Here is a 24,345-nt window from a genome sequence, read left to right on the forward strand (position 1 = left end):
CAGAAAGGGAGAGAGAGAGAGACAGAGAGAGAGAGAGACAGAGACAGAGAGAGAGAGATAGAGAGAGAGACAGAGAGAGAAAGACAGAGAGAGAGAGGGACAGAGACAGAGAAAGAGAGAGATAGAGAGCATTTTGGACATACAGACTTGCCAGTGTAAATACACAGAGGTGTAATATGGAGTGCCTTTCACAAGGAACAGTCAGCACTCATAGCTGGAGGCTGTGGAGAGTTGTGAGTGCAGGTTGTAAAGTTTTAAATGCTGAACAGTTGTTTATATTTGAACCTGGAGGTAGTCAGCAGTGATCAGTGTTTTTTGTTTGTGTTCTCCTAAAAGTCTTACACTGAGTACTGTGATATAATGTAAATGAACAGCATATAGTCCTTACTCAAAATGATTGGAGACTTTCTGGATAATAGTGGAGAATTTGAGGTGTTGGATTTGGGGTCTGGTAGAATGGGGAACAAATCCTGTTGCAGACACTTCCTATCTGTGCAATATGAGGAAAGTTATTTAAATTTTCTTAACCTCATCTGTAAAATGAGGATAATACTTTTAGTGCCTGGATGGAGAATCATTGTGATGGCCAAATGATTTAAATCCCTTGTCTCATTTTAAACAAAGAGCTAAATAAATGTGAGTTTGCAGAAGAAGTGATGACAACAGTCACTGGATGGAATAGTCATTTTTGAAAAGTAGGAAGTCCTCTTGTTCTTTCCGAAGAGGCATGGGGATGGATGATGGAAAATCACACAAGAAGCAATTTGGGGAATGTCTCTAATTCTACTTTGCAGAATGGGTCACATCATCTGGCATTTTAAAGTTTGTGTTGAACCGCTGCAGGAAGAGTTAGATGTGTCTAAACTAAGAATTGTGGGGCAGAGAAACAGGTCCTAATGAAATCACTGTGGGTAGTGAATACGACAGTTGTCATTGTAAACACAGAGATCGTCACTTGCCTTCCCAATGAGTGAGAGAGGGGTGGTAGGTAGGCAGAAAATGTGGAGCTCAAAATTTTAATAAAAGAATGTTAAAAATAAATAAAATTTCAGAATTTACTACTTAACAAGTCCTTGGATTTCAACAATATTTAATACAACCATTATATGCCCGGTAGTATACTAGCACTGAAGACTTAAAGATAAAACAAATTAGCCCCTGCCTTAAATCAACTTACACTCTTGATTGTGGGAAACAATATTAATATAGAAAAATAAACAAAAAACATAAACAAAGAAGGCAGAGGTATTGGGGCATTGTATCAGGCTAGCTTTCCTAGAAGAGTGGGTGCTTAATCTGAATTTTAGAGGAAATTATTATTGTGTAAGGCAAGGGAGCCACTGGAGATTGCAGGCTTGTTTTCAAAGTGCTTGGGTATCTGTTGGGTCCTATAGTATCCTTAGGGTAGGTAACCCCTTGTAATGCGAATGTAAATTTTAAAGATCTTCCCTGCCCCTAGGCTAAAGTGCACCAGAAGCCTGGGGAGGGAGGCTTGTTTTTCAGAAGATACTTTTTGATTGGCCAGTGGGTCAATAAGGTTGTTACATTCTCTGAGCCAGGAGAAGGCTATATAAGCACTGATGTGTAGCTTTGTTTTGGGGACTCACTTTGAGAAATGTTCTGTGATTTGATCTGAATTCTGGGAAGCCGTTGTTGAGAGTCCCCCGGCTTTGAAAAACCCAGAATGTGGAAACCCAGATGTTGACTGGGTATGGATGTAATGGTTGGACAGTTTGGAAATCTGTCTACTTGATGTTTCTGTCTTGATAATTATGCCTGTATATTTTGAGGTTCAGGATGCTGACCTTTTCTCCTGAACAAGGTAAACGATATATGTCTGACTGATTGAAGCAAGCTTGTTAATCCATTTTGAGTTGCTTTCCTTTAACAAAGCAGATCCAAGAACCTGTGGTAGCTGCAAACCCTGAGGACGCTTGGGGTGCTTGCTGCTACACCCCTATAGCTGACAGGGGATCTGCTGAAGAATTTATTAATAGGTTTAATAAAAATCTGCTTGAATTTCTGACATGTAGTGATCTCTACCTGAACTGAGTCACCAAAACCATCTTATTTGCCTCTTATTCCCTGAATAACATTCAAGTGAGTGGAATCATCAGGTGATATCTATTGTGAAAGACCCATTTACTGAGCTTTTGCCCTGACAGATAACTCAATTTAACTAAACCAAACCAAGTAAAACAAACAAAACTTCTGATTTAGCCTAGCTTAGGGAGTCTTCTATCCAGATCAAACCAATGATGCTGGCACTCTCGATACAGCTGGCCCGCTGTGCAGAGTAGTTATCAGAACCTCTCCCTGCTGTGAGAAGCTATTAGCTTCCCCTTCCTTATCTTTTCTATGTTTTTAATGCAGGAGTTTAAAACCTGTGGTCCATGAACTTGTTTTTGAAAATATTTTGGTAACTGTATTCCAATATAATTGGTTTCCTTTATAATTCTATTTAATTTTGTGCAATTAAAAACATTATTCTGAGAAAGACTTTGTAAACTTTGGGATTGACAAAGGGATGTTTTAATGAGAAAAAAGGATTAAGAGCACCTAGTTTAATATAATTTTTTCTCATTTTTATATCATGGCTCCTCTTCTTTGCCATGGTGTTCCCCCCTGATCTTTGAACTTAGATCCTCTGAGGTCAACACTAGCATCTCTACATTAAGGATGGAGAAACTGAGTCAGAGTGATAAAATGACTTGGCCAAGGTCAACATAGTTATTTGAAGACAGAGCTAGGGCTAGAATCATGGTGCTCTCTCCTGCTGATATAACTATTGAAAATTACTTAGCAGGTCATGGTTTTGAACACAGCCCTAAATGTAAGGCAGTATCATACAACTAGAGAATTGGAAGGAACTTCAATGACCATCAAGTCCAACCCATAGGAATCATTAATATAATTGACAAGAGATGATTGATCTGGCATTTTTTCCCTAGAAGACATTGTTTTCAATGTCTTCATTTTCAATTCATTTGCAATGTTTTCATTGTCATCTAGTGAGTAGCAGATCAGAAATATGAAGACAAAATCTTCCAAATCTATATCTTATGCTTGCCTATGTCCACTTCACTTTCTTCTGCTTTGTCTCTTTTTTTTATATTTCTTTGAATCTTTTTTCTTGACATCACTATCATGCCTTTATCTAGTGCCCCCTCAAGATAAATGTTTTCCCTTTTATCAAATAAGTAAACAAACCAAATCCACACATGGACCATATCTAAAATATCCATCACATTCTCTATTGCCAGTCCATAAATCACCTCTTGGTCAAGAAGAGGCAAGCAGGATTCATTTTAAGTCTTCTATAGTTGTGAGTGGGTCGAGGATCATAGTTTTTATTTCTTTTCAAAGTTGTCTTCCTCTAGGTGATTGTAGTCATTGGATATATTCCTGTCCTGCTTCTGCTCACATCACTTTGCATTGGTTGATCGAAATCTTCACAGGCTTCTCTGAATCCAACCCTTTCCTATCTCCATGATCTCTTTACTACTGAATCTAACGCCCTCTTCTTAGTCATCATTCTACTTCAACCCGATGCAGCTTCAGATACTTTTGATTGTTCCCTCATCCTGGGGGCCCCACTACTGAGGAGTCAAATTCTGGATTGCTCCAATAGTACTGGTTGCTACCTTTTGGCAAGTATGTTGATAAATATTGAGAAGGGAGCAATCAAGATGAGAAAGGGCTTTGAGTTCAGTCGCCATGAGGATCATTTGGTAGAACTAGGGAATGCTTGGCCTGTAGAAGAAAAGGAACAGGAGGGGACACTCATGCTGACAGTCTTCAAATACTTAAGTGACTCTTAATGTGGAAGATAAATTAGATTACTTTTTTTCTGTTTTGTTGCAAAGAATAGAATTAGAAGTAATGGGTAGATGACTGACCATGTCACTATCTACTTAATGAACTTGAACAGCTCTCCGTTATCTCTAGGATCACATATGAAGCTTTTTGATTGACATTTAAAGATACTTACAACCCACCTTCTTTCATTTTCTCCAGTTTTCTTACACTTTGCTCCTTTCTATGTACTCTCTGACCCAATGACACTAGCCTCCTTGCTATTCAATGCCCATCCCATGCCACCTTCCATCTTGGTGCCTTTATATTAGCTGTCTCACAATACCTGGAATAATCTATTTAACTCATTTCCATCTTTCATACTCCTTGACTTCCTTCATGACTACTCCCATGTTACTTCCTGTGAGAGCAGATAGGTAGCCTAGTGGATAAAATGCTGGACCTAGAGTCAGGAACACCTAAATTAAAATCATGACTCAGGCACTAGTTATGGAACCCTCAGCAAATCACTTAGACTTTGGCTGCCTCGCTTTCCTTGCCTATAAAATGGGCATAAGAGTAGCCCCTACCTTCTAGGGTTGTGAGGATAAAATGAGATAATGACTGTAAAGGGCTTTAGAGTCCCTGAATAGAATAGAAATACTAGTTACTTTATTAGTAAGAGGCCTTATCCTGTCCCCCAAGCGTCTCATGCTTTTCCTCTCAGGCTATCTCCCTTCTGCTCTGTAGCAGGTATATCCCTATATATTTCTTGCCCCCACTCCATTAGAACGTAAGATCTTTGAGGACACAGGCTGATTTTCCTTATCTTTCTATCTTTAGAATTTAGCACAGGACGTGTTGAGGACTTGATTGATACTCTAAAGAGAAATCTCCAATTTGTGTCAGGAGAAAACTTTGTTTTTAATAGTGCTACTATTTAAATGTAAAATATACTACATCATTGGGGTGGGTGGGTTGTCTTTCTTGGAAGCTTTCAAACAAAATATCAGTGAAAACTTGGCAAGTATATTGTATAGTGTGTTCTTATTTATGTATGGGCTGGAAGAGATGGCTATTGAGCTGTCTTCCAAATCAACAGCTCTGTGATTCTGATATTCCAGCCTGGCACTTATGGAGGAGGGGCTATATTGATGCTTGTTGATTAACCGATTTCTTCTCCCTTGGCTTTCATGGTTTTCCTCCTAGATTTCCAGGTTGTCCTTTAAGGAGCTTTCACCATCTCATTTGCCATATCCCACTCCATAAACAAGTATGTTCCTCAAGATTTTTCTTAAGTCAATCAATCAAATCTATAAACATCTGTTAAGCATGTATGGACCCTCAGTTTTGTACTCTTTTTTTCCCTTTATGTTCTCTTCCTTGAGGGTTCCAATAGTTCTGATGGGTCTGTTTTTTGTTTCTATGCATGTGACTCTGGGATCTATACACATATCTATTCACATTCCCTGCAGAGCATCTTTTGCAACACTAACCACCTGATGGACAGAGCTCTCCAACTAAATGTGTTCAAAACAGAACTCATTTCCCCCACTAAATCAGACATCCTTCAATTTTCCCTTTTCTTGTCATGGGAATCACTTCTCCAAGTTTCTCAGGCACCCAATAATCTAGGGATGTGTGCTATCAGGGATAGAGTTCTTCGAGCAGACAGTTTCAATATTAGCTTATAATTAGCCTGATTACTTACCACTGATGATTTCCAGGAGGGGACAGCTAAACTCAGACTGTTGCTTCAACTCTATCTAAGGTGACTCCAAGGTTGTCTGTCTCCATAGGAAAAATGTTTCATTGGTGAAATTTGTTCCATTTATTCAATAATACCTCTCTTTTGCCTTCTTTCCTTTTGCTTTTGGGCCTAAGTATCCAGGTGTTCTGACAACATAGGCTTACGAAGTAAGAAATATAGTGGAGACTAATTTTAACAGAGTTAAATATCAATGCTTCATTTCGTTGTTTTTTTATGGTGACATAAATTTGTAGGTATCATAAATAATAATAATAGTGATTACTAGCATTGACATATAACTGCAAAGTTTGCAAACTTCTTTACATGTTCCAATTCAATTGAGCCCCAGATTGAGCCTTTGAAATAGGTGCTATTATTTTCCTCACTTTATAGAACAGAGTATATAATTAACCTTAGATGGTACATATCAATATATATAAATATAATATATAGTAATACATAATAATTTTATATAATATAATAGTGCATGACTATATACACACTATATATACATATATAGTATATCTATACACACATATGAAGTGTATATATATATAAAAAATATATATATATATGTATATATTATTCCATCTAGTCTATCTTAGAATAAAGTCAACTAAGATTTGACTAAAGGGGCCAGTTGTGTCTTCCCTCAAAGATGGAAATCATATTATGAAGATTCAGGGCCAATGGGCAGTGTTGTTTGTCTTCCCTGCCCTGGGGTTCCAATAGTCCTACTGATTTTTTTCAAGCAGCATTCCTCTTTGGATTATGTTGGGTCAAGATTGCCCCCTTCTCTCCCAAGGGCTATAGGCTCCAGGGCACTCCCTGGTGGTTTCTTCTATTGTTCTTGTGAGGAGCATTGTAATGGGAATGCAAATTTGGAAGATCTTCCCTGCCCCTAGGCTAAAGTGCACCTGGAGCCTGGGGTGGGAGGCTTGTTTTTCAGTAGATACTTTTTGATTGGCCAGTGGGTCCAAAAGGTTGTTACATTCTCTGAGCCAGGAGAAGGCTATATAAACCCTGATGTGAGGCTTTGTTTTGGGGGGCTCACTTTGAGAAATGTTCTGTGATTTGATCTATATTCTGGGAAGCTGTTGTCCACGGCCCCCCTGGCTTTGAAAAATCCAGATGTGGAAACCCAGATGTTGACTGGGTATGTATGTAATGGTTGGACATTTTGGAAATCTGTCTATTTGATCTGTTTCTGTCTTGATAATTCTGCCTGTATACGTTGAAGTTCGGGGTGCTGACCTTTTCCCCTGAACAAGGTAAACGATATATGTCTGACTGATTAAAGTAAGCTTGTTAACCCATTTTGAGTTGCTTTCCTTTATCAAAGCAGATCCAAGAACCTGTGTGAGCAGCCACCCTGAGGACCCTTGCAAGGGTGCTTGTTGCTACAAGCATATTTGATAGCAAGGATTCGTAGATTTTTATTTTTAGACTTTCAGTCTTCTCCAAAACTCCTGATTCTTTTCACATGAACTTTTGCATAGTTAGGTCAGCACATCTTGGACCTAAGAAGTAGACTTTTGGAACTCAGGTGTAAGACTTCACATTTTTCCCTATTAAATGATCCTGCTAAATTTTGTCCATTCTTTTAGCTTATTAAAAAAGACTTTGTATACTGACTTTACTCGTTAGAGTGTTAATTATCCCTTCAAGTTTTTTTTTCAACTTAAATATTACCATCACAGCATCTCTGCCTTCATCATAATCACTGAAGAAAACGTTAAACAGAACATGTTAAATGTTTAGGAAGAATGCTAAGAAAAAAATGTTAAACAGAAAAAAACTAGAAATTCCTCGGGCACTATACTAAAGAACTCCTTTCAACAAAGCATTGAACAATGAATGACTACTTCAGATCAGTTTTTTTTGTTTGTTTTATTTCATTTTTATTTGCACTCCAATGTCATATTTACTCTCGTGCCATAAGCTTTTGTTTCTTCAGTTCCTTCTGGGATATCTTCTTCTTTGGAGCAGCCTCCTCTTCTGGCTTAGGAACAATTTGTTCCTTTTCAGTAAGTATCATCTCAATATGTCGGGGAGAATTCGTGTATGGGTTGATTCGACCATGAGCCCTGTAAGTATGCCATCGCCGTTTGGGAACCTTGTTAACCTGGATATGCTCAAAGACAAGAGAATCCCCATCCAAACCCTTTAGTTCTGCATTACTCTCTGCATTTTTAAGCATATGCAGCAAGAATTTAGCACTCTTTTTGGGCCACCGACCCTGTGTCCAACCCCATTGCTTAGCCTGGGCACTCCTGCCCACTCCACTATTATATCCATGGAAAGGAACACACTGTTTCTTCAATGTCATATCTTTCAAATACTTGGTAGCTTTTTGGATATGCATGCCCTTGATGGTTTGGGCTGTTTCATGGGTGTTCTTGAAGTGGACCCAGAGATTTGAAACCCTTGACTTACATGTTTTTGTGGGGTTTTCTGGATCAAGAGAGTACCTCACCATTTTGAATGATTACCTAGGATGGCTCAAAGGAAAAGGAAGAGCAAAGGCTTTTCAGGAGACTTGATGAAGAGTCTCTAGATCAGTTTTTTTTTAACCAGCAAATTCACCTAGCAAAATTGTTTATATCATGTGTTTTCCTATTTTTAACCAGGGAAATTAAAGATTGTGTTAAATGGTTTACTGAAATCAAAGTTAAACTTCATCTACAACATTTCCTCAACTGAATCTAGTAACCTGATTAAAAAAGTAAATCTCAGGGGCAACTAGATGGTGTAGTGAATAGAGCACCAGCCCTGGAGTCAGGAGGACCTGAGTTCAAATCCAACCTCAGACATAACACGAAAACTAGCCGTGTGACCTTGGGCAAGTCGCTTAACCCCAATTGCTCTCCAAAAAGCAAAAAAAAAAAGTAAATCAGGTTTTTTCTGGCATGATCTTTTTTTTTTTTTTTAAGCAATTGGGGTTAAGTAACTTGCCCAAGGTTACACGGCCAGTTTTTGTGTGTGTGTGTGTGGGGGGGGGGGGGGGGTGTTAGTTTGGGTGTGGCAAAAACCAACCCCACCTCTCCCTGACTCTGGGGCTGGCGCTTTACTTACTGCTCCACCAAGCCACCCCTAGGCATGATCTGTTCTTGATGAAAAGATGCTGGTACCTAGTGATCACCACTTCCTTTTATAGGTACACTTTAATACCATTTCCCACATTTTCACCAGGAATTGCAGTCAAACTTCTCAGCCTATAATTTGTAGACTCTTCTTTCATTTTTGGAAAATTGGGTCATTTGATCTTCTCCTGTCTGTCTCTCCTGTACTTCATGATCTTTCAAAGATCAAAGTGCATCATCAGTTACAACTGTCAATTCTTCCACTGTTCTGGAGAACAGCTCATTTATATCTGTGGACCTAAATTCATTGGGGGCAATTAGGTAATTCTTTGGGGTTTCAGCTTTTTATTAGCCAATTAAATTTGATCACTTCAAGCTCAAAGATCATTCTCGCTGGCAAAGAAACCTATTGGAAAACTATTCGCATAATCATCCACCCTGAGGAGTGGTCCTATCCCTTATTCTACTTACCCTCTCCCCTATTTTCCCCCCAATATTGCTAAAATATTAATTTTAAGTGCTATATGAATATGAGCTATTGTTATAAGCCCACACCCATCTACTTCATAATGAATTTCTGCCCTAATAGTATTAGAATTTGCAGTTATAAGCCTTGGCCCTAAGAGGAAAACAATAGACATATATCCTCATTTGAGTGAGTCTGAGAAGTTATTTTCAAATTAATGTAAATTTATTGTTGAAATTACATTGTATCATTAATAACAGTGCATTTAAAATTTTACTAATTCTCATTCTCCATACAGTAACATAATAATTAAGGACAAATAGGTGTTTAGATAAAGGAATTGGAAAAGTGGTGAACATTTGGATATTTTCTCCAACCCTAGACAACGGTCCTATTTTCCGGTTCAGGGTGGTAACTTACCATTATTTTCAAGTAGATAAGAATGAAAAAGATCAATCTGTAAAATGAAGATTTGCTATCATAAAGATTCAGATAAATTAAGTAGAAAGTGTTGTAAAAGACCAAAAAAACTCATGGATTCAGTGGAAAACAGAAATGAAGAAAATTCCATCTCATCAAAAATGTTTTGTGAACTGAAGTCACTGGTCAATGGTGGATAAAAAGCAATGTGTTTAAATTATGGCCCAAATTTTACTGCTGGGTTAAACTGCAGGCACCAATGCATGTCTATCCTGAGAGCAAACACAGTAGGATCACTATGTGCCTTCTTTAATAAGGAGAGTAAAGTGCACACAGTAGGGCAGACCCAGGAAGAAAAACAAAGTTCATGAGTTTAAAGGGGAGGAAATCAGGGACTTGGGAATGAAAAGATTTCTTACACTAGTCCATCTTCATGGTTTGTTTTCTCCCTTTCCTTTTGACTTAAACATAGACAATCACATACACAATAATGGCAGAAGCGGTAGGAATGAACCATTTCATTTAAGATGTCCTTTCTTGCTCCTCAGTGCTCAGTATGGTGCCTGACTTATAACGGGCAGTTAAGACATGCCTCCAGAATTGAATCGAAAGGCTAAATAACTTAGTTATGCCAGTCATGGTGGTCCAAAGAAAAAATGCTGGGCATGAAATTCAAACAACTCTCCTCTTTTCTCCCAAATCTCCTCTTTCTGAAACCTGTAGATAATTTTTTTTTTCAGATTTTTGTAGACATTCAACACTTCTCTTTTCTTCCTAAAATATTTTGGGGGTAAAATATTTCTTTTGCTCATATACTGCCTTTATATCCATCTGGATTTTCTCCCAATCTATGCTCAATTTTTCAGAAAAGAAAATACAGTTTAATGAGGCTTTGCTGTATAATGCCCTGACTTTGGTTGAAAAATGATTTTTAAAAGTATGATTAGCATATTCATATATTTATGTAGAAGCACCCAAATGGTTTGAATGTTAAGGGAGACATGGGAATTATTTTATTTGCCATCATGACTTGTTCAATGCTACTTTGATACTTTCCTGGATTGCTGAATTCTTAAGTAGAGTGAATGTAAGGTCCCTGAAAGCAAGTACTATTTGCATTTTTGCCTTTGTATCCCCAATTCCCATGACATTGGAGATGCTTAAATATGCTTGCTGGATGAAATGGAATATTATCAATAAGGGAATTCCTTTCACCAATGCAGATTAGAGCTCTTCCATGCTTGCCTATCCTCTTCAATCCTTGACTATATCATCCAATAAAACCATTCAAGGGTTCCACCCAACATGTTGGTGACCTTCCTCTATATTGCCTGAAATTGCCTAAATATCAATGGCTCACATTGGTTTTCCATTAGTCAACATTCATTCTCTCTAAGTGATCAGTTCATATTTTTAATTTTTTTATCATATGATGCTCTAATTACACACTTTATTTTGTTAAGTAGAAGTGACAATCAGTATGACTTTTGGTGTGAAATTGGCTAACTCCAGTTTATTTTCTTATAATTTACTGAAACCAGGATCCTGCAAAATTGGCAGTCAGATGATTGTAAGCTTCTCCTCATTTACACTGTTCCCTTGTCTCATTATTTTATTGGCTACTTCTGGAAATTGGCTGACAGTGATAGTCTATTCAAAGAGCCATGGTCTGAGAACTTTACAAGTTAACTATGACAGTAATTTACAAAGATGAATTAGCCTATTCTCCTGGGTTCTACAACACTCTGGAATGGCATTTCCACCACAAATATTCATATCGACTATTCGTGATTAACTTGTGCTAGAGCATTCTGCACTTGTATTAGCCTGATCAGGTACAGTTGGACTTACTGTAACTTGATTCCAACATAGTGATGTCATTTTGCTCCTCTTTGAGAACAAAGAACAAGTGCCATAACAACGCTCTGATTAGGAGCTGGGGGTGTGGGTGGGATGACAACTATTTTAGTATGTAGGACAGCGTGCTATGACTTTTCCACTGAAAACTTTTCTTATTGTTATGAAGATAGGGACCACTTCTCTACCCCATCACTGACCTGATTTGAATTGGTTTCTCTATACAGACACAATAGCTTTGTAACTTCCAATGAATTTGTGTTCACCTTCTTACATTGATGAACTAGCAATGAATGCAATTAAAATTCTCTAAAGATGTTTTGTTAAAAACAGCCATTTCAATCAGGTAGCAGTTTCTCAGTACTGGGCAAAATTGAGAGTGGGGGGATGTAATGGTTATCTATAGACCTTCACAAAAAAGAATTATAATCAGTCAAATGAAACAACATCAACAGTTTCCAGATTTCTCTTTCATTACAGCAAAAACTTCATTTTTATTACAAAAAAGATAAGTGTAGAATAAAAAAAAAAACTCTGTTTCCATAATGAGAGATTGTTTTTTGGTTCCAATTATGTGCTCATTTTAATGTGGAAAGAATCTGAACAAAGAAGATGTTCTTTGCTATGGATGCAACTTTTCAAGTTCTTTACTTCAGTTGTGTAACTGTACTGAAATTGGCTGGACATCAACAGGTGAACGGCAGAGAGATGGGGTGCAAGCAGAAACTGAACATGGTCCTCCCAAGTTATTGTATTTCTAGATCATTTGTATTTAGGTGATTTTGTTGTGTTTGTTCATTATTTATTAAGAGCTGTGTGACTTATTTGTCCACACCATGTATTAATTTTGAAATTGTGAATTTAGGATTATCATTGCCAATTTGACCCCTCACCTACTAGTGAGCCTTCTGGAAGACTGAAGATTTATGTCACGCTTGATCTTGTTTTCCTATTTTTGTTGTTCCATTCTAGATCACCCATTACCTTGTTTAGGAGAAACAGAAAAAAATGGGACACATCTTGATAAAATGTAGGTGACAATGCTAACTAGAGTGTGCTACCTAGTATAATGCTTAGGGAGTGAGGGGGAGAGGGCAATGTTGGAGACAACTGAAAAGGGAAGAAGGAAACTAGAGGCATTTCTCAATCAACATTCAGAATAGATTACAAGAAGATTCCCTGTTATCACAATCATAAAATCTACAAGTTCAACTTTCATAAAAAAATTCAAGGCTTTATAGACATCAGTTATATAAACTGGTTATCAATATAAATCTTCCAATATAAATTTCCCCTTCTTTGTTGGGTGGTACCTATGCTAAAAATGCAGCAAGGCGTTAGACATATAGCATATTTCATGGAAAGCCAACAAAATGTAGTTGATCATTTAGTATGTTATTAGCTGTTTATTAAAACAATAAATCAATGTCAAACAAAATTGCTAAATGTTTAATGATGTATTTCTTTTTTTCTTTTCTTTTTTTAGTGAATCAAGTGCCTTTCAAAAAGAATTGCTGGGAAGAACAATTAATTGATACAAATCCAAGTGCAAAGCCTTCCTCCTTATTTAAAGCAGCTTGTCCAAAGTTACAACTCCAGGGCACAGTACAAATCCCAATATGTAGTTTTCTTGGTGACAATAAAAAGCCTTGTTTATTACAAACTCAAGTAAAAATGAAAATAAAATCTAAAAATTGGTCACAGTTTTGTCATTGGTATGTGGAGGTTGTTCCAGGGACCCATCCAGAGCTCCTCATCATCTGACTGTGTGTGGTCGCTTGGGAATTCCAAGACCCCCTTCATGTCTTGACTGTCAATCCTGGACTCCTGTTCTGCTGTGCTTTTGATCCTGCCACCCCCAAGTTTTCCTGTAGAACTGTCTGCCCCCATTGGGCCAGGGGCAAAGGAAACAAGAGGTGGCCGAGTGTTCAGTTTCTCACTGGAAAATGCCCCCTTTGATAATGTGTTCAGTGGGACACTCTCCTCATGTGTCACTGCTAACTTGTCAAGCTTCTTAAAATGCTTCCCCATCTTGACAGGGGAAGGGACTTTCAAATTATTGGTGAGGCAAGCCCGGCGGGTCCTGACCACTGACCCATTCTGAGCAATGTAGATATTGCCATTGATATTGTTATGAACTTGGGGATTGTGGAGGCAGGTCCTCTGGCACTCAGGGGCACTGTCTTCTCCAGTAGAGCTTGTTTCATATTCGCGATCAATAGCCAATTGGATCATTTTTTTTCTGGCCCACTATTGGAAACAAAGAGAAGAGTGAGAAGGGTAGAATGAGTCTGCTAGCATCAACTTGATAAAGGGCAAGCCTTTAGTGATTGGGAAAACCAGAAACCAAGCTGTTTAGGAAAGGATGGAGCATATTTTGAGGTGTGTGTGTGTGTGTGTATGTGTGTGTGTGTGTATCTTATGTTACTTTCACTGTCTCTCTTTTCCCACTAGAATAAAATACAAACACCTCAGTTTAGCCCTTCACAGCTTGGTAACATGGTTTTTCCAAAGATGATTATCCAAATTGTCCCATCTGTTATTCCCAGAATTTGTTGTCTTTGCCCGAAATGTTTCTCATCACCATCTCCCATGTTTGTAATGTATCCTTGTGTCATATCTGACTCTTAGACTCCCTAACCACCTTCAAGTGTCAACTCAAAGACAATGTCCTGTGGAAATCCTTCCCTGACTTGATAGTTACTAGTACTGCTCAAGTTATCCTATCTATATATGGAAAGAGAATGCTAAGTCTTTTCATTATTATACTATTAGACCTTGACACTGTGAAGACTGCAAAGGGCAATGGGTTTGGCACATGCAGGTGTAGATATGCCTTCAGAGTTGTTGGAAACTAACTGCAATATTTATAATTTTATGGATCTGGGAAGAGGGGTTTGGAAGAAAGTGATTGCTAGAAATGTATAGATGCTTGCTGACTGGAACGTTCAGGGAAGAACCTGTTATGGCACCTCTTAGGGTATGTGAAATCTGCCTCTACCCTTAGTAGCTGCTCCAATAAAGTGTACCTAGATTAAACAAAATTATCAAGTAAATGGTGAATAATCTGATGATTCTTCTGTGCATACATGCTGTAACCCCTCAAGAGAATGTAAGTTCCTTGAGGACAGAGACTTTTAATTTGTCTTTTCCCCCCAGAGACTCACTCATTGATAATAATATTTAATAATTGATAACAAATGCTTGTCACATCGGATTGTCTAGTACCAGCTTGAGGGACTCATATTTTTTCTATTTCCTTTCAGACACTTTTATTTGAATGGGCATCAATGTTGGGACAAGATTTGCTGGTGTCAGTAGGGAGCTGTCCAGACTGAAGGCAGAATCTTATAGAACTAATGTGTTGGGGCTACATAATTGCAGCTCTGGTGAACTAGGTTATCTGGATGTATGCTTTAGTCCCCAGAAGTCTGGCAAAGTATTTAACAGCAGTGACTGGAATTTATTTAATAAAGTCAGGTGAAAAGGAGGTCAGGCTCCAGTCTCTTCCATTCACACTGAGGATGACACTGGACATTTTTTCCCCCTTTTAGGTTAAGCCAACTCCTACATTTAGAATTTGGACTCAGTTTCTGTAATAAGCAAAATGAAATGGATAACTGGGTACACTAAAAATGAATTAATGAAATGAATTAAATTAATAAAAATGAGTTAAGCCAATTCCTACATTTAGAATTTGGACTCAGTTTCTGTAATAAGCAAAATGAAATGGATAACTGGGTACTTTTTTGCTATGGTATTTTATTTTCTTATACTTACAGTGTCCTCACTCTCCAATTCTTAGCAGCGATACTTCAAAATTCACTTAAACTGCCACCTTCTTTCTACATGAGTCTGTTCCTGGTTATCCCAGCTACTAGCTCCTCCTCAAATGACTGTTATATATACACACACATTTATGTATATTTGTGTGTAATATCTTATTATATGCATACATGTTATTTTCTTCTGATAGAATTGTAAGATCCTCAAAGACAAGAACTGTTTGGTTTTCATTTTTGCATTCTCAGAGCCTAACAGTAACTGGCATGCAATTGGGATTTAATAAATGCACCTGGAGGCCTGCATTCAGGATGACCTGAGTTCAAATTTCATCTCAGACATTTACTAGCTGTGTAATGCTAGGCAAGTTACCCAAATCTCTGTTTGACTCAGTTTCCTTAAGTGTAAAATGGGTATAATAATATTACCTACCTTCCAGGGTTGTGAGGATCAAATGAGATATTTTTTGTATTATACAGTAAGTGCTTAATAAATGCTGTTTGTTGTTGTTGACTGGTTTATTGGCACAATTGTGAGTTTAATAAAAATTCTTACCCATTTCTTTGTTCTCACTCTGTAACCTGAAATGATTAAATATCAAAATAGATAAAAGGAAGACCCACTTCCCCTTTCCTAAGGGAAGACCATCACTACTCTTTGCAAGCAATTGAATGATAATGGGACCTGACACCTGCCCCTTGGTAGAGAGGTTAGCAAGCTGGCTTCAAAGTCAAGAAAGGGCTGCATTTGAGCGTGGCCCTTAACACATAGTGTCCTCAGGACCCTTGGCCAATCACTTATCATCTTAGCACTCTGGACCACTCTCTAAGACTAGAAGTTACAGAGAAGGTGCTGGCTTGTATTGGTACAGGGATTTTACGTGGAGCTTCCCTATGCCAGTGAAATCACAGGTTCAGTCCTATCTGTATCAGGCCACACTTGGAAAGGGAAGGTGAGAAGGGTCCAGTGCCATGGAATCCATTAAAAAAGGAAAACAACTTAATGGCATTTTCAGAAACCAAGAATCCTCCAGCTTACTCTGATGTTGGTCACATATAAAATTCAAAGAATTGGTATCTGGAGTCCATTTGTGTGATTTCAGTGATCACAAATTATTCCTGGCGCAACTTAGTAATGGAATTAAGCCTGATGAGTGGCGATTTCCTCTGACTTCATATTCAAAGCAGCAGAATGCCCTCTGAACTTAACTTACCCACTTTAAAAAATGACTCACAACATTTGCCACTGCCAAATAATATCTGAAAATGCCTTTGACGTTTTTTAGACAATTCGATTGTTTTAGGAACTGGAAACACATATATCTCCTAGTACATAAATGCTCATTTGAAAAAAAAAGTGAAAATAACAGAAAACCCGAGTATATTCTTTACTCCTAGTATCATGCATAAGAATGAACTTGGTGAGATTGTGGCTACCAACAGGTTTCCACTCTCAAGTCCAATATGTTGGGCATCAGTGATAATGCATTATGTATTGCTTTTAAGTAGGTTTCCAAATGGAAAATTACGACTTTGGTTTTTTGGTTTGCTAATTAACTCTCCATCACACACCCTGACCAATTTGGTTTTTGGAGTCCTGTTCTTAAAAGCGATCAGAATCACTGTCACTGTCGTTCAAGAGCCATTGAAGAGGGCACGCAGGGCACACAGCACACAAAGTCACACACCACGGCAAACTTCACCTACTGCTCTGGATCACAAAGCTGTGTTGTAACCTTCGGCTTCTTTGCCTTTCGCTGGGGGGGCCTCTGCGCCCTCCGTTCCCTCTGCTCCCTCTTCTGCTGCTGCTTGGGGCCGCTGGATCCTGGGCTTCCCTGGGGGATTGGGCCTGACATAGCCTTCAGTGCCCATCTGGCTTTCGCTGCTACTCTTGCTCCCCATGGATCCCGACTCTTCTGCGCTGGCTTTGCTGCCTTCCGCCGACCGCTGGCTGCCTTCCTCGGCGGCCTTCTCCACATCTGCAGCATCTGCAGCATCTTCAGGAGCGGCCAGCTCGGCTTCTTCTTCTTCCTCCTCAGACTCTTTCTGCTCCTCCTCAGACTCTTCCTCCGACGACTCCTTTCTGCGTTTCTTGCGCACCTTGAGCAGCTCCTCGGGAGGAACAATCCTCCGGCCCACCACGATATTCTTCCTTGCTTTCTCTCCTTCGGACTCCGTGGACTCAGACTCTCCGGACTCGGGGGTGGAGCTCTCCTCCTCCTCCGAGGGGGTCTCGGACTCGGACTCCTCTTCGGAAGTCGTGCTCTCATAGCTGCTCCACTCGGACTCATCACTGTAGTCGCTGTATTCGCTGGACTCCTCCTCGCTGGACTCCTCGGACTCCACCGTGCTCTCCGTGGCCTCTTCCTCCAGGGTCAGCGTCAGGTAATCCCTGTCTTCTACCCCCAGAGCCCTCCGCCGCTCTTCATCTTCGGCCAGCTCACGGACTTTCTTAAAGATCATGGGGAATATCTTGGCTTTCTTCCACGCGACATGGGCAGTCTCAGCTGCTGTTGGTCCCTCAATGATCACAGGGACCTCCAGCTCGGCCTCCCTAGGAGGCTCTCTAACTTCGGGTATTTTAGGTTTCTTTGGCCTTTCCTGAAAGTTATGAAAATGGGATTCGTGATTGGGTTGATGGTTAAGGTGAAAACTTGTCCCACACAAGTTAAAGAGGAAAAGATCAAAGGAGTGAAATGTTCACACAAGAGATAGGCCTGTTTCTAGAGAAGGAAAGTCAAACAAAACCATATACTTCCCTGTAAAATTGGTTTAAAGCAGTCTTTCATGTGTGTGATGGGCTACTGAAGCCTATGGATACCTTTTCTGAATACTGTTTTTAAATAATTGAAATAAATACTAAATTATAAATAGAAGTTAATAAAAGCAAATATGGATTTTTCCCCCATCTAACTTCACAGACCCACTGAATTCTAGTCATGGTATCTATGTTGAGAGACACTGGTTTAGAGAGTAAGTTAGGAAAGTAGGTGCTCTTGGTTGATATTACAGTTCCCTGTATTAACCTCCTTGTTTCTCAGTTTCCTCATTTGTAAAAATGAGAAAGTTGCATAAGATGACCTATGGAGACTTTTACCAGTTCTAGACTAATGATTTTCCTTCAAAACAGGTAATGAAATCACAGATGCTTAACAGAATATTTGTTCTTCAGTTTGCATCTGAATGAAGTTATAGCAATATTCCATCATCACCCTAAACAACAACAGTAAGAACTGAATAAGTTAAGGTTGTTGGTATAACAAAATAACTTGATCTGCCTGCATTAGATGTGGCTAGATTTTTTTCACCAAACTGTGATAAAATCTGTGGGATTCTAATTGTCTCTGTGTATCAGAGTATCAGTGAGAAATAAAACTACATGATATTAGGGAACAATTATTTATAGATTGCAAAATAAGCCCCACAAGGACAACCATTGTTTTGGTTTTGTCTTTATTTCTCTCAGTGCCTAGAATGGTGTCTATCTCATAGTAAGAGGTTACAGTCAGTTAATAACCATGACTTAGATACATGTGCCAGTGAGCATGCTAACTGCCAGGGAGACAAATGAAAAGGAGAGTCTTTGCCCTCAAAGAGCACATAGTATATTTTATAAGCACTCATTTAGATTTGTCATAATATGGCCAACTCTTCCACTTTGCTTGGGGATAGAAGTGAAGACGTTGATTTAACATAAAGTTTGGAGGACATACTAGATACAAGGTGAGCCAGGAAAGCTTTGGTCCAAATGGTGCCTATGATACCTTCTGGCTGTATGACACTGCCCATGTCACTTGACTTCTCAGTGGGCAACACTGATGGTAAGTTGAGGAGAACGTGCTGATTTGTTTTGCTAGAACTTCCCTTATCTGGAAATTCCTTCATGCTAATGATGCCCCAGGTCCAATCCCTATCTTGATTCCATTAACATAAAATCTTGGGAAGAAGGAAACGTAATTGAGAATAGCATCTAAACATGGGAACACAAGACCTCCTGCAGTCAAAGAGGAGAAAAAGGCATGCTGTTTTGCTTCTGGATTCAGCTCCCTCCCCCCACCCCCCAGAGCAAAGGCAGTGAGCCTACCTCCTCCTCTGGATAATATTCCTCCTCAGCTTCTCCTGCCACTTCACCATATTCCTCACCAGCAGGTGGCAGCAGCCGGCGACGACTTCCATACTGGGGCATTTCATACCTGTAATAGAAATCTACAACTTTAAGCATCTTTTGCATCTTCTTGATTTAGCATCACTGATCTCTGCATTCCTTCTGCTTTCCAGACCCTGAAAGACCAGCACATGCTGGCATGGGAGTGTTCAGGGATGATTACATGGACAGTCATTTTCAAAACATTATTTTTGGGGAAACTAGAGGGGTATGGGAGGTTCCAATGAGCCCAAGTTCTGCCTATAGATCAGGCTGTTTTTAAGGCATAATGGAATCACACTTACCATTCCACAATTTCCATTTGCAAGGACGTTTGTATTTTAGGGACAGAATGGTTGTGTTTTGAAAAGTGACTTACCAGAGAATAGTGAAGCAGGGAAGATAGGTTCAGCTGGTTTTAAAAATACTTTCCATTCAGGCTAGAACAAGCTTCCTGCTTTCTACAATTTGTATTTATTAATTTTGTGTGTATCTTGTATAATTATAATTACATAATGGTATAATTATATAATTAAAAAATAATTATAATTATTTTTCCATTCAGAATGTAAACTCTTTAAGAACTAGAATTTTTCACTTTTTGTTCTTTTATCTCAGAATGTATTACTGTGCTTGGCATAGAGCAGGCACTTAGAAATACTTTTTGATTGCTGACTGATTTTTATGAAGTATTAGATATCTCACACAAAGGATAAGGGGTGAATGCATGTTGATGTGTATTCCCATATTCTTATCATTTGGTCTTATTTCTAATAAATACTAACTAATACTAGAGAATAACTGAACAGAACAATTGAAATGACTTTTAAATATAGGAAATCATCTTCAAATAAGATTTGGCGGTGTGACATTTTTTTGTGGTGTATACAAATGGTTGCCATCATTTAGCTTTTTAAACTTAAGCATGAAAAAAAAAAGTTTGCCCACAAAAAAAAAAAATCTCCATACAGGTACAGAGTATAAAAATCTAATTTACACTCTCTACCAGAATCAATTCCAGATACCATTCCAAATAATTTTGCTATTTAAAGAGTGAAGACATTTTTAAAAAACAAAACAAAAACAATTCTTCATCTACATTTCTGAGAAAGATAACATTTACATGGATATAATTTGTTGATGATTTGTTGACACTTTGCAAAATTCTTCAGATTTTCAAGCACAATTAAAAATGTATCCACTATATTCTGTTGAACACAAATTCTTCATATAAAATAATTTAGGATTAATTGGGATTTCTAACAAAAATTAAGAACCTTATTTGGGAAAATAACACAATCTCTTACCCTGTCCCATTCCTTGTTGCATGATTATTAATCTAAAGAAGAAAAATTCATTTTTATCAAATATTTATTTTTTAAATATATTTTCATGTAAATACCTTACCATAAGAATGAACTCAAGGCAAGATGTTATATCAGATAAGTTAAAATCATACTGTCTTTAATCAATTAGCCACAGGAGACTTATTCTTTCTCTTTGCTTTTCGGATGCTGGTGCCGAAGCATATCTGAGGCAAATTATCTGCTATCAACTATTCATATCACAAGGTGAATTTTAGGGTTCTTTCTCCTAATGTTCTTTCTGTTAAATGTCCCTAATGTTATATTCTATATTTTAACCCTTATTGATAATTGTGAACTAAATAAATCCTTCTTTCTCTTGTTAAAGGGATTTTAATGCTCAATGAGACTATGGTGAGGGAAGAAAGGACATAAATTATGGGTCAGTGGCAGTTCTTAGGTTTCTCAAAATATTCCACATAGGAAGCTGCCTATTTCGACTATGTAGAAAGTTTGTCTTTGTTCTAATACAACTCTTTCTTTCTAGAAATACTTAAAAACTTGAAACTTGCTTATGACACTAACACCTCAATCATCTTTCAATGGTATTTCCTCTTCCCTTTGAATTTTCCTTCCCATTGAATAGTATAGGTTAAGAAACATGATGTTAAAGGTTGAATGAATGGTGGTGTTTACTTCTTTTAGCTAGGGAACAGGATAAAGGAGAAATTCAGGTATGGGAGGTAGGGAGGCGTGTGGGCTCTTAAGTTCTCCCAGTTAATGGGAATTCCTTTCCTTTTGAAGACAAGGGATTCCTCAAGTGGTGTTAATTCAGTTAATCTAGTTATGAATTAGTCAAGTAAACACCTCTCTCTCCCACAAATCAATCCCAGATTTGAGATTCCATAGATGTTTTCCTGTCTAGCAGTGCTAAGAAGTGGGAAACATTTCCTGGTAGACATGGGGATGATGAAGACAAATTGGATACAGTGTTGTGGCCATTTTAAGAGTTTGAGTATGAAGGAGTGCCAAAGCTGGAGATTTCTACCCTCTCTTCCCCCAATGTTTTAAACCAGAAAACACTCACTCAGATCATCTACTAAAACCTTTCTCTGATTCTTCATCATGGAATGGAGTTAACTTTGGCTTCTCAAAGTCTTTGCCACTGTAGGAGTCTACCAACTGAAAATTTATTCATTCTCCCATTAGACTGTGAATCTTGAGAACAGGGATTTAAAAAAAAAAATTAAAAAGTTTTGCTGTCTTCTTAGTACTTAGTCCAATACCTGGCATATGGTGGGTGCTTTAAAAAAGTTTATTTTTTATTATTGGAAAGTTGGAACTAGGTATATATTGTCTTCTCTTTAACTGTAACATCTACTTAACACCACTGACCTTCTGCTGTTTAAGGGCCTAATCGATTGATTACTATGGACCCAGTAATCAAATCAGTCCTATCATGGCTTCAGGAAAGGGTGTGTCAATTACTGTATTCTATGGATCAACTCCCCATCTCTGGCCACCACCTCTTCATGTAGAATCTTTGTCCTGTCTCTCTGTCTCTTGTGCCAATGATTTTCAAAGATTCCTTTAATCATCACAAGGCTGGATGGAGGGTGATTTTTGTTTTGTTTTGTTTGCCATACAAAGTCTGAATGATGACATACTAGGCCACAGAGAAGTTATATCATCTGTATCCATGAAATGGGTACCCACCCTGGCAAATATGATAAACTCTTGAAGCATTAAATTATTCCCAAGAAGCAATCAAAACTCATTATCAATGCCTTTATTTTCCATGGAAAAGCAGGTATTGAGAATGAAATCATTTCCCTTAACTATGTTTGATATAAAGTTATGAAACCAGGAAATGCTATATTTGGAGACCTGACCACACCTATGGTAACCAATCTTTCAGTCATAAAAACTTTCTTCTAGCTTGTACTCTGACATTGTCCTGATTCTTAAAGCAGAGAGGACAATCCATGTCCTATCTATTTCTCAGAAAGGAAACTTTTTAAAACTCCAGGGGCCCTAGGAATATGAGTTATTACTCACTGGGTAATAGAATAATGCATTTTTTAAACATCAATAAACAAAAAGTAGATTTTGAGTCTAAAGGCCTGGTTTGTATCCTGGATCTAACATTTCCTGGTTGTGTGACTTTATGAAAACCATTTACCATCTCTGAACGTCAGTTTCTTCATCTGTACTATGAGAATGATAATAATTGGGTTACTTTCTACATGACTTCACACACAAGTGCTATGAGGAAAATGAAATTTAAAGAGTTATAGAAATGCAAACAATGACGCAGTTGGAGACAGGGAGCTTGGGGGTCAAGCTCTGCTTCTGGTGCTTTCTAGTAAGGCCATGGTGGCAAGTGTCATGATCCCTATAGGACATAGTGTCTTCTTTCAAATATGTGCAATACCTGTGGTGCCTACCTCCTACGGATGCTATGAATTTCAAATGAGAGAATTCTGTAAAAGGTTTTAATCCTCTTCAACAAAGGCCTTTAGAAAGCATTATCACGCAAAGCAAAGGATATAGGGTCATAATTTTAGAACTACCATCTAGTCCAACCTCACCATTTAAACATGAGGATCCTGGGACACAGAGTTGGAGACATTTGTTCAAGGTTACATGGGTTTTTGGCATCAGAGGCAGAATTTGAACCCAGGCCCTGTGACTTTAAAGCCAGTGTTCTTCTCATCTACAATGCCACCTTTTCTGCCTAACTAACTGCATAATGCAATGACTGATTAAAGAAAGAACACCATGACTTCCAGCCTCCAGACCCCACAGGACTGAATAAATGGGTCAGTGAAATGGGTTGTTTTCATTGGTAAAATACAATTCAGCCAACTTTTGCCATTAAAGACAAAAGAAAGTATCCAAAAAGAAATGTGTATTTGGACAAAGACATATGCTAGGACTAGATCTCAAGGTCTGAGGTCCTCCCTGGTAGTTTTAGTGCTTTTGGGGGGAGGAATGGCGACTGTGACGTATTCATATTTGTTTCGCTTGAAGCTTTGAGCCCAGGATCCCCTACAATCAGTATGGAATAAACAAGCATGCACTTCATAAACCCTTGCTTTAAAGGATTTATGAATTAAATTATTTATTAATTAATCTTATTTATTATTTATATTTATTTTAATATTATTAATTAATATAATTAATTTAATAATTGATTGATTGATTAACTGGGGTTTGAATCTCAGCTCTATAAATTGGAAACTGTGAACTTGGGCAAATCACTTCCACAGTCTGGGTGCTCAGTTGTACAATAAAGGGATTATCTGAGCAAAAAGCAACAGAGACCTCTTTCATTTCTGAAAATGTTCCCAGGCCTAGCCCTCAGTGAAACTGAAGAAGGCAGAGAGTTTTCTAGCCTCAAAGCTCTCTTGCCCTCTTCTAGCCCACATAGTTATGCTTCCTCTACACTCTGACCCTTTCTGAATCTCTTACGTAGGACTCCGTTGTCTCCCAGTGATACCAAGGTTGACAAAAAGAAACAGAAGAGAATTTAATTCAGAGAAAGAGAGGTGGTTTGATTTGGGGATTGATCTGGTAGAAAGCAGGAGGATTAACCCTGGTGTCCCTTAATTGTGCAATGCAAGGCAGGACCTCCATGTCACAGAAATCATTTTAAAGGTAAGTTGTAAAAAGACAAGAAACTGGCTGCCTCCTGTCTAAGACGAGAAGACTAGGTTTTTCTCTACTACCCCCCCCCCAATA

The 24,345-nt window shown here is 38.3% G+C and overlaps 3 protein-coding genes across 3 annotated transcripts in view; all 3 read right to left on the reverse strand.

The window, feature by feature from the left end:
- Positions 1 to 7,469: 7,469 nt before the first annotated feature.
- LOC138172077 (large ribosomal subunit protein uL22-like) lies at positions 7,470 to 8,053 on the reverse strand. Its single transcript, XM_069101671.1, has one exon. It carries the CDS (start codon positions 8,022 to 8,024, stop codon positions 7,470 to 7,472), a length of 555 nt encoding a protein of 184 aa, XP_068957772.1. The 5' UTR covers positions 8,025 to 8,053.
- A 1,244-nt stretch (positions 8,054 to 9,297) lies between these two features.
- LOC138172037 (protocadherin-15-like) overlaps positions 9,298 to 24,345 on the reverse strand; it is a 2,287,527-nt gene continuing 2,272,479 nt past the window's right edge. Inside the window, exons 35-36 of the mRNA XM_069101643.1 lie at positions 19,238 to 19,346; positions 9,298 to 13,621 (exon numbers count right to left, since the gene is read on the reverse strand). Coding sequence (XP_068957744.1) covers positions 13,070 to 13,621; positions 19,238 to 19,346 — 661 coding nt within the window. The 3' untranslated portion in view covers positions 9,298 to 13,069. The remainder of the gene's footprint in view (positions 13,622 to 19,237; positions 19,347 to 24,345) is intronic.
- On the reverse strand, positions 16,870 to 19,038 carry LOC138172011 (neurofilament medium polypeptide-like). The gene is made up of 2 exons (XM_069101626.1): positions 18,803 to 19,038; positions 16,870 to 17,806 (listed from the first exon to the last, which is right to left on the reverse strand). The coding sequence occupies exons 1-2, from the start codon at positions 19,036 to 19,038 to the stop codon at positions 16,870 to 16,872; spliced, it is 1,173 nt and encodes a 390-aa protein (XP_068957727.1).

This window comes from Petaurus breviceps, unplaced genomic scaffold (assembly GCF_028583685.1).
Source record: "Petaurus breviceps papuanus isolate PSGF00001 unplaced genomic scaffold, PetGlider_PUasm1.0 490, whole genome shotgun sequence".
In the NCBI taxonomy this organism is placed as follows: Eukaryota; Metazoa; Chordata; class Mammalia; order Diprotodontia; family Petauridae; genus Petaurus; species Petaurus breviceps.

Bases quoted from the DNA above. Each gene is read 5' to 3' on its own strand.
- LOC138172011 (XM_069101626.1), bottom strand. From the start codon at position 19,038: ATGAAGGAATTTCCAGATAAGGGAAGTTCTAGCAAAACAAATCAGCAC. The intron at 17,807-18,802 runs GTTGGCCATATT...GTGTGGGACAAG, and splicing joins TCCCCAAGCAAAGTGGAAGA to TTTTCACCTTAACCATCAAC.
- LOC138172077 (XM_069101671.1), bottom strand. From the start codon at position 8,024: ATGGTGAGGTACTCTCTTGATCCAGAAAACCCCACAAAAACATGTAAG.